Source organism: Silurus meridionalis, chromosome 29, assembly GCF_014805685.1.
Source record: "Silurus meridionalis isolate SWU-2019-XX chromosome 29, ASM1480568v1, whole genome shotgun sequence".
NCBI lineage: Eukaryota > Metazoa > Chordata > Actinopteri > Siluriformes > Siluridae > Silurus > Silurus meridionalis.
This window is the reverse complement of record NC_060912.1, coordinates 5,618,576-5,632,721: the sequence shown is the minus strand read 5'-3', so window position 1 is coordinate 5,632,721 and position 14,146 is coordinate 5,618,576. Positions and strand designations below refer to the sequence as shown.

Sequence of the window (14,146 nt, the reverse complement as noted above, 5' to 3'; positions counted from 1 at the left end):
AGGATTGTTGAATATTAGATCTCTCATGTCAAAAGCGCTGACTATAAACAAAATGATTACCGACCAGGAGTTTAAAATAAGGTGTCTGACAGAAACGTGGATTAAACAGAATGAATATGAAGCGAGTCCTCCTGGGTATAGTTACATACACCAGCCCCGTCTAAATGACAAAGGAGGCGGAGTCGCCGCTATTTATAATAATAATCTAAGCGTCACACAAAAAAATAAACACAAATGTAAAACATTTGAAGTTCTTTACACCAACATATAATATTTAGTGTCCAAAAGTAGGTCTATTCGGTCAATTCCATTAATTATTATTCATGGACCCCCAGGGCACTACTTTGATTTTCTCATACAATTTGCAGATTTTGTCATAAATTTTGCCACTTCTTTAGACAAAGCTTTCATTGTTGGTGACTTTAATATTCATTTTGATAATTAGGAAGACTATTTAAGAGCAGCTGTTGTTTCCATTCTAGATTCAGTGGGAATTAATCAGAATGTTATAGGACCCACTCATAGTGGTGGACACACTCTTGATTTGTTATTAACATTTGGATTAAAAATTATTTTTTTTGTCATAATTCCACAGTCTGAAGCTATTTTAGATCATTACCTTATCTCTTATAAAATCTGCCACAGTCATTGCATTAGTACCTCGTCAGCTACAGCAGCGAGTTTTATCAATAATAGAGTCTTGCCGAGTCTCCAACTGCACAGTGTCTTAACTGCCAACTGCTTTAACTTTTATACAACAATAAGGACACATAATAATCCATATCCTTCTCTTCCTGTCACCCCTCCCCCCCTTTCTCTCTCTCTCTCTCTCTCTCTCTCTCTCTCTCTCTCTCTCTCTCTCTCTCTGATGAGACCTCTTGAATCTGGTTCCTCTCAAGGTTTCCTCCTTATGCCATCTCAGTGAGATTTTTCTTGCCACAGTCGCCACCGGCTTGCTCATTAGGGAAAAACTTAATGCAAGTTATACACTTTCGCAGTAAAGATAAACTCGTGTTATAATGTAACTGATTACATTGTGAAGATTTTGAATTCAGACATTCAGTGAGCACATTGAACAACAGTGTTTTCGACAGTGACGAATCAAAACACTACGATCACTCTAGACAACAAAGAACGAACTCTAAATGCACACATGCACAGGTCTAACCTACTAGACTTCATGTAATATAAACCTTAATAGCCCTGCAGTAAATGTGCTGTGTGCTTGTGATTGATGAATGTGCAGGGTAGAAATTCAAGTGAAATTGCATAAAATCTGGTTGTTTTAACTACAGTGGAACCTCGGGTTACGAACGCCCCGGCATACGTTTAATTCAGGTTACGAATCGCAGTTCATCAAAATTTTTGCCCCTGGTTACGAACAATATATCGGGATACGAACGTCGCTCACCAAAAAATCGCAGGCAAGTTGGTTGTTTTTGCTCTATCCACGCAGCTCGTCACATCAGTTAGCGTCCTGTGTCCCTAGCGAGAGCATCGTGTTACTTATCCGCTTGAACTTTTCCCGGCGGCAGCGTAACAACTCGTTAGTTGATGCTCGTGGAATGATGAGATGGACAACATTAGCCGATGCATAACCACTTTACTTGTTTTTATGAAGATAGATTAGCAGGGTTACAGTCTTTTCCGAAGTACAATACCCATAATGAATTTCACTCTGGACTTCAATACCAACTGATAGTAGCCTTAAAGAAACAGCTCTCATTTTCCTCTAATGCAACAATTGTCTCAGCGTTCGTGTTAATAACACTGTCTTTAATATTCTATAATATAATATATAATAATATATAAATAATATAATAAGATTCTCCTTCCAAACAATAACTCTCCTCCTCCCCTTCTACCAACGCTGCCTCCTGCAGCGAGTCTTCTCAAAGGAAAGTAAAGATCTTTTCCTCTTTTGTATGTTTTATGTGGTATGATTTTAATATAACATGTTAAAAGTAAATAATATTAGTGAATATTGGCTTTATTTTTATTTAAGTAATATTTTTGGTTGTCCAGAACGAATTACCAAAGTTTCTGTTCATTATTATGGGGAAATTTGTATCGGGATACGAACTTTTCAGGTTACGAATAAAGTACCGAACGAATTAAATTTGTAACCGAGGTTCCACTGTATATTATCCTGCATGAGTTAAAAACAAAATGTGTTTCCTGTTATTGACTAATCTGCATTTTTGTAGATTTACATTTTATTCTCATTAATTCCCATATATTTCCTTTAATTCCCATGGAAAGTTTCCAGTCTTGAAAATAAGTAATTATAGAGATGTATTTCTAATTATAAAAAGTAATTATAGAGTTTATTATAGTTTATTAGAGTTTTAGAATGCCATGCAGTCTTGAATTTAATCAGGACATTAGTGTCTATTGAGTTTGATATATCTTCTTATGTATATGTTATCTTTTTTAGATTAAGCTGCTGGATCTTGTTCCAACCCTCATTAATTTCAAAATCTGATAACATGCGGTCTGTGAAGATACAATTGAAACACAAGGCCATGTTTGAATAGCTATCTGTCTCAGCTGCACATACACAATACAATGTATAGATGGTGTAAAAATGGTCTTACACATTAGTTAGATGCTAATATCTTTTATTTATTCAATCCAATGTAAAATTTGAGCAAAGCATATAGGATCTTGTTATCATGTCACACAGGGAATTTAACAAAAGGCACTTGGAAAGTCAGATGCTCTCCATAAAGCAAAATATTCATCAAGCCTTGATGCTGGACATTGAACATTTTGTTGTCACTTCCACAGGCACCACACACCTTTTGCGACATTTCATAACTCAAGCTCAATTCAAGGCCAAGTGAAAGACTAAAAGACACTCTCAAGCTATCCTTCTTTTCAATTGTGAGTGTTTCTTTAGTTAACTGAACCGTCACTTCATTGTTCAGCTGCTGTGGCAGAGTGACAAGTTTTCCATTGATCTGAAAAACAAAACAAAACAAATACATATAATAAAATATAATTTATATATGATGTAAATTATAATATAATATAAAATCTGTCAGAATTATTGATAAGTTAATAATTTTAAATTTAACTTTCTTTTACTTTAAATAAATTAAACTTTTGCAAAACAAAATGTTTGTGTATTTTTCTTAATAAATTGACATTGTTTTAAGGTATATTTTATTTTGCTTTTGCAACATTTGTCTAAATCAGTTAATTTCTTATTTTCTTTTAGAAAAAAAAAACTAGGGTTAGAGTTCAATCTTTCTGTTCAATGTATATTTATTTTATGATTAACACAACTCCCAAATACAAAACAAATTTTGTAAAATGTATCTTGTTTGCAGACACAGTTTTTTTATGTTTTCACATTCCATGTAAATTTTTTGCAGATCATAATCCTTGAATTATCTTTTAGACACTTTGGAGAAGCTAGGGAAGTTGCAACTTAAACTACATCTGGATTAGAACTGGCATTATGCCTTATTCTAGCTTTATTGTATATAAATTGTTTTTTATATAGATTTTATATTTTATATAAGTATATATATATATATATATATATATATATATATATATATATATATATATATATATATATATATATATATATAATGAGTGCTTTAGAATTGCATTTAGGATACATACCCAAGTGTCCTGCTTGCTGGTGACAGTAATAAAGATGTCTTTAAAGTAGACATACACAGCCAGAACACTGCTTTCGCTTCCAGAAGGTCCTAACTCAACCACCACTCTGAACCATTCAGCTTCAAGAGCACCATCACAAACTTTCACTAGCTCATAGGCTCCTACAGATGTGATGCCCCAGGTTTCTCCACTGAAAAGGCTAAAGGAGCCACTAGCCTCCAAACGGCACTGCCTTGGGTAGCATCCACGAACACCATTCCTAATTCCGCATACCTCATTACTTTCACAAATTATACTTTCTTTTTTTAAATGTCCAGATGGAAGACAGGTCAAACGTTCTTGACAGTTCTCTGTGATGATAGACTCACCAATCTACAAATTTAAACATGTTTATAATTGAAATACTTTGCAATGTGACTTTGTGTTAAGTTAATTATATACTTCATCTTATTTTTGCGTAAGTCCTACCTTATAGGTGTGTCCATCCTCATAGCAGCCACATTGATCTGCTGTAACACAGCCAGTCCCATTGTTAAAAAATCCAGGTTTACACATGCAACCCTCAGCACAGGTCTGAATATTACACTTCATCACACCAGAAAGGCCAGGACATGGTGTGTCACATGCTTTTGCACAGATTTCATAGACAGTGTTGGGAGGACATGTTAACGCTGCAAAAAAGATATAAACTTAGATTAACTGGAAATGAGAATACCGTTGCAGTTAAAAGCTGTATAAAATGAGTTTTGTTCTCACGACAGAATGTAGGTGTTCTCCAGTTTTCAACCATGACTCCAAAAGTCTGGCAGTCGGACATGTAGGCAGCGACACTGTGGCACAGCATATGTTCATCTCCTCACTCATGCAGACGTCATAAACACAATCTTTGAAGTAGGATTCGGGTTTAATTATACTGTGACATGCAGCAAATGGACCTTCAGGGTTGGTAATAATACTACAGTCCTTCTCAAACACAACTTTCTCATTTTGAGGGCACTTTGGACAGAAATCACCACTGCATCCATCATCACACACAACACCAGGGACTGCTACTTTCCATGCTGCTCCAAAATCTTTTATCTTTGGTTTCTTTCCGTCTGGCAGCAAGAAATCGTCATTCTTATTACCATTAAAGTTTCCACACATGCCACAGGTCCTTCCTGCATATGTGCCAGGGACTGTGATGATAACTTGATAAACCATATCATAGGCCACTTTTAGACCAAAGTTTGTAATGATTACATTATGATTGCCCTCTTGCTGGACTATCACTTGCCCATCATTGAGATTTACAGGAATGTTGGTTAAGATACCATTAACCTGAAAAAACAGGTTGAAATACATCATGATCTACTCATTAGCTTTCTTGAAATAATTAACATTTAATACTGTAAATAACCATTTTGTTCCTTAGCAAACAAGCTGTCAACTGGCATCATCTAAGCATTTATATTAAAAAAATAATTGTTATTAAGAATATACTGACCATGACCTGATGTATCTGATTTCTTCGGAGTATTAGAGTCATGCCATAGACCTCCACAGCGACCACCTTGGCCATAGAGACATTTGGAGTTTTTTGGATTTCAGTCCATTCCTCATTCTCTACTACAACTGTAAATGGGGTGAGTTGAGAACTACCAAGAATGTAAGCTCCCCTGACTTGAACATTGCTAATTGTGCACCATTGTGTAGAATGTGCACATGCATGGCAGTATCTCAAAAATAGTATCTGAGATAACAGTATCTCTCATGCATAATGAATAGTATCCGAGTGGTTGTATTTTTACAGTTTGATTATTTTCCCCTCTCATTGCTTAAAAATCTCAAAATATCACTTTGATTTCCTGTATTCTCTAATTTCCATTGGCTCTGTTTCTTCTCTTTTTTCTTATGGAAGAGCGCTTTATTCCCTGTTTGAGGGTTTGAAAGCAGTAAATGGAGGCCATTCCCATCAGAATTATGAACACACTACAGTAACCACATTTAAGATACGTAATTTCTCTGCTATGGAAAGCATCCAGCTCATTTAGTGTGTGAAGTGTAACATGTGTAGTCAGTCTTTCTCCGTTTCTTTTATCTGTGAGAAGTGTAAGTTAGTTTGCTCTTTGACAGAGAATATCTTAGCATTAGAGGAGCGCATCCAAAGTCTAGAGAGAATTAGTGAGTGCAAGAGCAGTCTGGAAAGTCTGGATGCCCTAGGTGGAGTTAGCATTCCCTGACCCCGCATTAGAGCCGCTCGCAGCAGGGTGAGTGGGTGACGATTCGGCGGCATACTTGCAAAGCCAAAGCTAATGCTAAGGCTCACCCATGGGAGCACTATTCTTCTAGGCTTCACGTGTTCAACAGGTTTGCTCTCATCAATAAAGAAAGACTGAGAAACTTCAAAGAGCTCTGGTTATAGGAGACTCTATTCTGAGGCACGTGAAATTAGCTAGAACTTTAGGGGCAGCAGCAGCACAGGTCAGGTGTATACCAGGAGCCAGGGCACGGACATAGCAGGTCAGCTTAGGTTTTAGGAAAGCACAGGTTCTCTAAGATAGTTTTTCACATGGGAGCTAATGATATACGCTTTCAACAGTCAGAGGTTACTAAGAGTAATATTATAGAGGTGTGTAAATTAGCGAAGGCAATGTCCAATGTAGTAACATGCACTGGCCCCGTCCCAATGCGGTGTGGCGATGTAGCCTACAGCATGGTATGGTCGCTGAACTGTTGGATATCTGAGTGGTGCTCCAAAAACAATGTGGGCTTCATAGATAATTAGAGCAACTTTGAGGGCAAGGCTGGCCTGTTAGGGACGGTATACCTCCCACTCGGGAAGGGGCTGCTCTCATTTCTTGTAGTATAGGTCATAGTCTCAGAACAGCATTAGTTAACAAGGGACTGTCCAGAGTTGTCACTCAGGATCCACCATATTGAGACTGTGTCTGTCCCCCGAGTGAAACGGGGGTATGTAGAAATTCTCAAAAAGTATGTTTAAGTACCTGATTAACTTTAAATTAAATAGGACTGAATGCACAGCCTCTGATCTAAAGATAGGATTGTTGAATATTAGATCTCTCATGTCAAAAGCGCTGACTATAAACAAAATGATTACCGACCAGGAGTTTAAAATAAGGTGTCTGACAGAAACGTGGATTAAACAGAATGAATATGAAGCGAGTCCTCCTGGGTATAGTTACATACACCAGCCCCGTCTAAATGACAAAGGAGGCGGAGTCGCCGCTATTTATAATAATAATCTAAGCGTCACACAAAAAAATAAACACAAATGTAAAACATTTGAAGTTCTTTACACCAACATATAATATTTAGTGTCCAAAAGTAGGTCTATTCGGTCAATTCCATTAATTATTATTCATGGACCCCCAGGGCACTACTTTGATTTTCTCATACAATTTGCAGATTTTGTCATAAATTTTGCCACTTCTTTAGACAAAGCTTTCATTGTTGGTGACTTTAATATTCATTTTGATAATTAGGAAGACTATTTAAGAGCAGCTGTTGTTTCCATTCTAGATTCAGTGGGAATTAATCAGAATGTTATAGGACCCACTCATAGTGGTGGACACACTCTTGATTTGTTATTAACATTTGGATTAAAAATTATTTTTTGTCATAATTCCACAGTCTGAAGCTATTTTAGATCATTACCTTATCTCTTATAAAATCTGCCACAGTCATTGCATTAGTACCTCGTCAGCTACAGCAGCGAGTTTTATCAATAATAGAGTCTTGCCGGAGTCTCCAACTGCACAGTGTCTTAACTGCCAACTGCTTTAACTTTTATACAACAATAAGGACACATAATAATCCATATCCTTCTTCCTGTCACCCCTCCCCTTTCTCTCTCTCTCTCTCTCTCTCTCTCTCTCTCTCTCTCTCTCTCTCTCTCTGATGAGACCTCTTGAATCTGGTTCCTCTCAAGGTTTCCTCCTTATGCCATCTCAGTGAGATTTTTCTTGCCACAGTCGCCACCGGCTTGCTCATTAGGGAAAAACTTAATGCAAGTTATACACTTTCGCAGTAAAGATAAACTCGTGTTATAATGTAACTGATTACATTGTGAAGATTTTGAATTCAGACATTCAGTGAGCACATTGAACAACAGTGTTTTCGACAGTGACGAATCAAAACACTACGATCACTCTAGACAACAAAGAACGAACTCTAAATGCACACATGCACAGGTCTAACCTACTAGACTTCATGTAATATAAACCTTAATAGCCCTGCAGTAAATGTGCTGTGTGCTTGTGATTGATGAATGTGCAGGGTAGAAATTCAAGTGAAATTGCATAAAATCTGGTTGTTTTAACTACAGTGGAACCTCGGGTTCTGAACGCCCGCATACGTTTAATTCAGGTTACGAATCGCAGTTCATCAAAATTTTGCCCTGGTTACGAACAATATATCGGGATACGAACGTCGCTCACCAAAAATCGCAGGCAAGTTGGTTGTTTTGCTCTATCCACGCAGCTCGTCACATCAGTTAGCGTCCTGTGTCCCTAGCGAGCATCGTGTTACTTATCCGCTTGAACTTTTCCGGCGGCAGCGTAACAACTCGTTAGTTGATGCTCGTGGAATGATGAGATGGACAACATTAGCCGATGCATAACCACTTTACTTGTTTTTATGAAGATAGATTAGCAGGGTTACAGTCTTTTCCAGTACAATACCCATAATGAATTTCACTCTGGACTTCAATACCAACTGATAGTAGCCTTAAAGAAACAGCTCTCATTTTCCTCTAATGCAACAATTGTCTCAGCGTTCGTGTTAATAACACTGTCTTTAATATTCTATAATATAATATAATATAATATAATATAATATAATATAATAAGATTCTCCTTCAAACAATAACTCTCCTCCTCCCCTTCTACCAACGTCGTCTCCTGCAGCGAGTCTTCTCAAAGGGAAAGTACCCGGTAAAGATCTTTTCCTCTTTTGTATGTTTTTATGTGGTATGATTTTAATATAACATGTTAAAAGTAAATAATATTAGTGAATATTGGCTTTATTTTTATTTAAGTAATATTTTTGGTTGTCCAGAACGAATTACCAAAGTTTCTGTTCATTATTATGGGGAAATTTGTATCGGGATACGAACTTTTCAGGTTACGAATAAAGTACCGGAACGAATTAAATTTGTAACCCGAGGTTCCACTGTATATTATCCTGCATGAGTTAAAAACAAAATGTGTTTCCTGTTATTGACTAATCTGCATTTTTGTAGATTTACATTTTATTCTCATTAATTCCCATATATTTCCTTTAATTCCCATGGAAAGTTTCCAGTCTTGAAAATAAGTAATTATAGAGATGTATTTCTAATTATAAAAAGTAATTATAGAGTTTATTATAGTTTATTAGAGTTTTAGAATGCCATGCAGTCTTGAATTTAATCAGGACATTAGTGTCTATTGAGTTTGATATATCTTCTTATGTATATGTTATCTTTTTTAGATTAAGCTGCTGGATCTTGTTCCAACCCTCATTAATTTCAAAATCTGATAACATGCGGTCTGTGAAGATACAATTGAAACACAAGGCCATGTTTGAATAGCTATCTGTCTCAGCTGCACATACACAATACAATGTATAGATGGTGTAAAAATGGTCTTACACATTAGTTAGATGCTAATATCTTTTATTTATTCAATCCAATGTAAAATTTGAGCAAAGCATATAGGATCTTGTTATCATGTCACACAGGGAATTTAACAAAAGGCACTTGGAAAGTCAGATGCTCTCCATAAAGCAAAATATTCATCGAAGCCTTGATGCTGGACATTGAACATTTTGTTGTCACTTCCACAGGCACCACACACCTTTTGCGACATTTCATAACTCAAGCTCAATTCAAGGCCAAGTGAAAGACTAAAAGACACTCTCAAGCTATCCTTCTTTTCAATTGTGAGTGTTTCTTTAGTTAACTGAACCGTCACTTCATTGTTCAGCTGCTGTGGCAGAGTGACAAGTTTTCCATTGATCTGAAAAACAAAACAAAACAAATACATATAATAAAATATAATTTATATATGATGTAAATTATAATATAATATAAAATCTGTCAGAATTATTGATAAGTTAATAATTTTAAATTTAACTTTCTTTTACTTTAAATAAATTAAACTTTTGCAAAACAAAATGTTTGTGTATTTTTCTTAATAAATTGACATTGTTTTAAGGTATATTTTATTTTGCTTTTGCAACATTTGTCTAAATCAGTTAATTTCTTATTTTCTTTTAGAAAAAAAAAACTAGGGTTAGAGTTCAATCTTTCTGTTCAATGTATATTTATTTTATGATTAACACAACTCCCAAATACAAAACAAATTTTGTAAAATGTATCTTGTTTGCAGACACAGTTTTTTTATGTTTTCACATTCCATGTAAATTTTTTGCAGATCATAATCCTTGAATTATCTTTTAGACACTTTGGAGAAGCTAGGGAAGTTGCAACTTAAACTACATCTGGATTAGAACTGGCATTATGCCTTATTCTAGCTTTATTGTATATAAATTGTTTTTTATATAGATTTTATATTTTATATAAGTATATATATATATATATATATATATATATATATATATATATATATATATATATATATATATATATATATAATGAGTGCTTTAGAATTGCATTTAGGATACATACCCAAGTGTCCTGCTTGCTGGTGACAGTAATAAAGATGTCTTTAAAGTAGACATACACAGCCAGAACACTGCTTTCGCTTCCAGAAGGTCCTAACTCAACCACCACTCTGAACCATTCAGCTTCAAGAGCACCATCACAAACTTTCACTAGCTCATAGGCTCCTACAGATGTGATGCCCCAGGTTTCTCCACTGAAAAGGCTAAAGGAGCCACTAGCCTCCAAACGGCACTGCCTTGGGTAGCATCCACGAACACCATTCCTAATTCCGCATACCTCATTACTTTCACAAATTATACTTTCTTTTTTTAAATGTCCAGATGGAAGACAGGTCAAACGTTCTTGACAGTTCTCTGTGATGATAGACTCACCAATCTACAAATTTAAACATGTTTATAATTGAAATACTTTGCAATGTGACTTTGTGTTAAGTTAATTATATACTTCATCTTATTTTTTGCGTAAGTTCTACCTTATAGGTGTGTCCATCCTCATAGCAGCCACATTGATCTGCTGTAACACAGCCAGTCCCATTGTTAAAAAATCCAGGTTTACACATGCAACCCTCAGCACAGGTCTGAATATTACACTTCATCACACCAGAAAGGCCAGGACATGGTGTGTCACATGCTTTTGCACAGATTTCATAGACAGTGTTGGGAGGACATGTTAACGCTGCAAAAAAAAGATATAAACTTAGATTAACTGGAAATGAGAATACCGTTGCAGTTAAAAGCTGTATAAAATGAGTTTTGTTCTTACGACAGAATGTAGGTGTTCTCCAGTTTTCAACCATGACTCCAAAAGTCTGGCAGTCGGACATGTAGGCAGCGACACTGTGGCACAGCATATGTTCATCTCCCTCACTCATGCAGACGTCATAAACACAATCTTTGAAGTAGGATTCGGGTTTAATTATACTGTGACATGCAGCAAATGGACCTTCAGGGTTGGTAATAATACTACAGTCCTTCTCAAACACAACTTTCTCATTTTGAGGGCACTTTGGACAGAAATCACCACTGCATCCATCATCACACACAACACCAGGGACTGCTACTTTCCATGCTGCTCCAAAAATCTTTTTATCTTTGGTTTCTTTCCCGTCTGGCAGCAAGAAATCGTCATTCTTATTACCATTAAAGTTTCCACACATGCCACAGGTCCTTCCTGCATATGTGCCAGGGACTGTGATGATAACTTGATAAACCATATCATAGGCCACTTTTAGACCAAAGTTTGTAATGATTACATTATGATTGCCCTCTTGCTGGACTATCACTTGCCCATCATTGAGATTTACAGGAATGTTGGTTAAGATACCATTAACCTGAAAAAACAGGTTGAAATACATCATGATCTACTCATTAGCTTTCTTGAAATAATTAACATTTAATACTGTAAATAACCATTTTGTTCCTTAGCAAACAAGCTGTCAACTGGCATCATCTAAGCATTTATATTAAAAAAATAATTGTTATTAAGAATATACTGACCATGACCTGATGTATCTGATTTCTTCGGAGTATTATAGTCATGCCATAGACCTCCACAGCGACCACCTTGGCCATAGAGACATTTGGAGTTTTTTGGATTTCAGTCCATTCCTCATTCTCTACTACAACTGTAAATGGGGTGAGTTGTGTTCCCTCTAAATGGCAGCTCTGAGCTGCAGTGTAAGTGCAGGTGCCCATGAAGTCATAGGTGGTGTTGTCAAATGTGTTGTAGTGTGGATCTCCATAAATATTACAAGATGCATTTGGTACTTGGTGGCAGTCTCTGATTCCTTTAACAACATTGCACGCAGTTCCAATTGGACAGCTTGTGTGTTCACAAATGACCTCACCATTATTCGAATTGCAGGTACATTTTTTGCTGCAGGTGTCATCAGCCCAGATGGTTTCTCCAGCCTGTAAGTAACGCTCCTCACCTCCATTTTTGTACATGCAGCCACACTGATTCTTAGGGACACACTTGTCTCCACTCCACAAGTATCCATCGTCACAAGTGCAAGCCTCTACACAGTTTGCTTTACATTCAGCAGAAGGAGTGGGATTCTCACAGGTGGCAGGACAGGCACAGGACTCAAAGTGACTGTATGGTGGGCAACTAGGGTTAGCTATAAAGAAGTAGAAAAAGAAAAAGAATACATATGTTACAGGAGGCATAGTTAGTTAATATTTAAATATTCTAAGTGACAAATCAATATTTTATCTTTTGCTTATATACAATGGAATTAAAATATTATGAAACATGAGAACAATAGCAAAAGCGCTAAAGTTGTGAAAATGTTCATATCTTATTATCTTTACTTTTTCTTTTTCTTTATCAGTAAGCCACTGGGAAAGCACTGTAATCCATCATAGTGTGTATTCCTTTTGCTGTTTCTCAGATAAGTAAGATGTCATGTATATTTGGTCATGTATGGTCAGTGCTTTAACTTTTAAGACTTAAACTAAAGGCATTTCCGAATTCCACAAGAAATTAATAATAAGATATTAACAATTTAATCATTTAATAGGATGTCAATCATTTCATAGGATGTACATTTTCACATTTCAGGCTTTTATACAACATATTTACAGGTAATATTTTCGGATACTTACAGCACTTTAAGAGGCCTCTCCAGTCATAAATATGTACACCAGCTTGCTTACAGGCATCCGTGTATATCTGAGCAGTTTGACATAAGAAATTGCTGACATCTTTGCCACTGCAGTAGTCAAATAGGCAATTGTCATAGAACACATTGGGGTCAATGACACTTTTGCAGTCATGCAAAGGTCCTTTTGTGAGAAGGGTAACAACACTACAGCTAATTTTTGCATTCAAGCGTGTGAACCATGACACACCCTCACAACCCAGACACTGCCCTGGACACTCATCTTGACAGAGCGCTTCTCCTGGTAAACCTGGCACTCTCCAGCTCTTTCCCAGTTCTGGAATGGTGTTTGCTACATGTCCAATGGGAGTAGTGAGGTCATCCTCTTTCTTCCCATTGAAGTTCCCACACATACCACACATCTTTCCCTGAAAGCTCCCAGGGACAGTAATTACCAGATATTGATCCCAGTCATACTGAACTGACAAACCAAAATCTGTGTGCATGGTAACTGAGAGGCTGCTTGCTTTAAGTTTCAAACGACCATTGTTCAAAGATATTGGAAAGTTCCAAAGTGAACCATTAATCTGAAATAGATGAAATGGAATATTAGCATGGATAAATAGTAAAATTTTATTATAAAAGTTTGGTTGTATATATATATATATATATGTATATATTTTTTAAATAATGACTCATACCTTTACAAGCCCATTCTCATGCTTGTTAAAGGTGATTGTGTTCCCATACACCAAAATTGTGACCACAGAAATTAGCGTATTTTGTGTGTTGCCATTGCGTTCATTCTTAGTGTTAATCTGAAATTCTGGATGGTCATCATCTATGTGACAGTTTTTGGCAATAATGTAGGTACAGTTTCCCATGAAAGTATAGTAACTTCCATCAAACGTGCTGTAATGTGGGTCACCCATAACCAAACAGGTACCCACTGGAGCGGCTGGTGCATTTTGGGCATCTAATTTTAGATCATTCAGTTGACAATCTTCTCCTTGACATGAGACACTGCTGCTGCTACAGAATTCTAAAAACAAACAAAAATATAAAAAAAACCTTTATATAACCCATCTTTATATTCAGTGGTGGACAAAGTACACAAACCATGTACTTGAGTTGAACTAGAGATACACTCAGTCAAATATTACTCCAGTAAGAGTAAAAGTGCCCCCTTTTAACTTTCACTTTTTGTAAAAATACAAAAGTATTTGTCTTCATATATACTT

At 36.2% G+C, this 14,146-nt stretch overlaps 2 protein-coding genes across 2 annotated transcripts; both read right to left on the bottom strand.

The window, feature by feature from the left end:
- Window positions 1–2,678: 2,678 nt before the first annotated feature.
- On the bottom strand, window positions 2,679–4,460 carry LOC124381831 (IgGFc-binding protein-like). Its single transcript, XM_046843703.1, has 4 exons — window positions 4,393–4,460; window positions 4,105–4,307; window positions 3,637–4,008; window positions 2,679–2,963 (listed from the first exon to the last, which is right to left on the bottom strand). Exons 1-4 carry the CDS (start codon window positions 4,451–4,453, stop codon window positions 2,679–2,681), a joined length of 921 nt encoding a protein of 306 aa, XP_046699659.1. The 5' UTR covers window positions 4,454–4,460.
- A 4,902-nt stretch (window positions 4,461–9,362) lies between these two features.
- On the bottom strand, window positions 9,363–13,327 carry LOC124381830 (IgGFc-binding protein-like). Its single transcript, XM_046843702.1, has 6 exons — window positions 12,910–13,327; window positions 11,800–12,422; window positions 11,066–11,633; window positions 10,776–10,978; window positions 10,307–10,678; window positions 9,363–9,635 (listed from the first exon to the last, which is right to left on the bottom strand). Exons 1-6 carry the CDS (start codon window positions 13,325–13,327, stop codon window positions 9,363–9,365), a joined length of 2,457 nt encoding a protein of 818 aa, XP_046699658.1.
- Window positions 13,328–14,146: the final 819 nt, after the last annotated feature.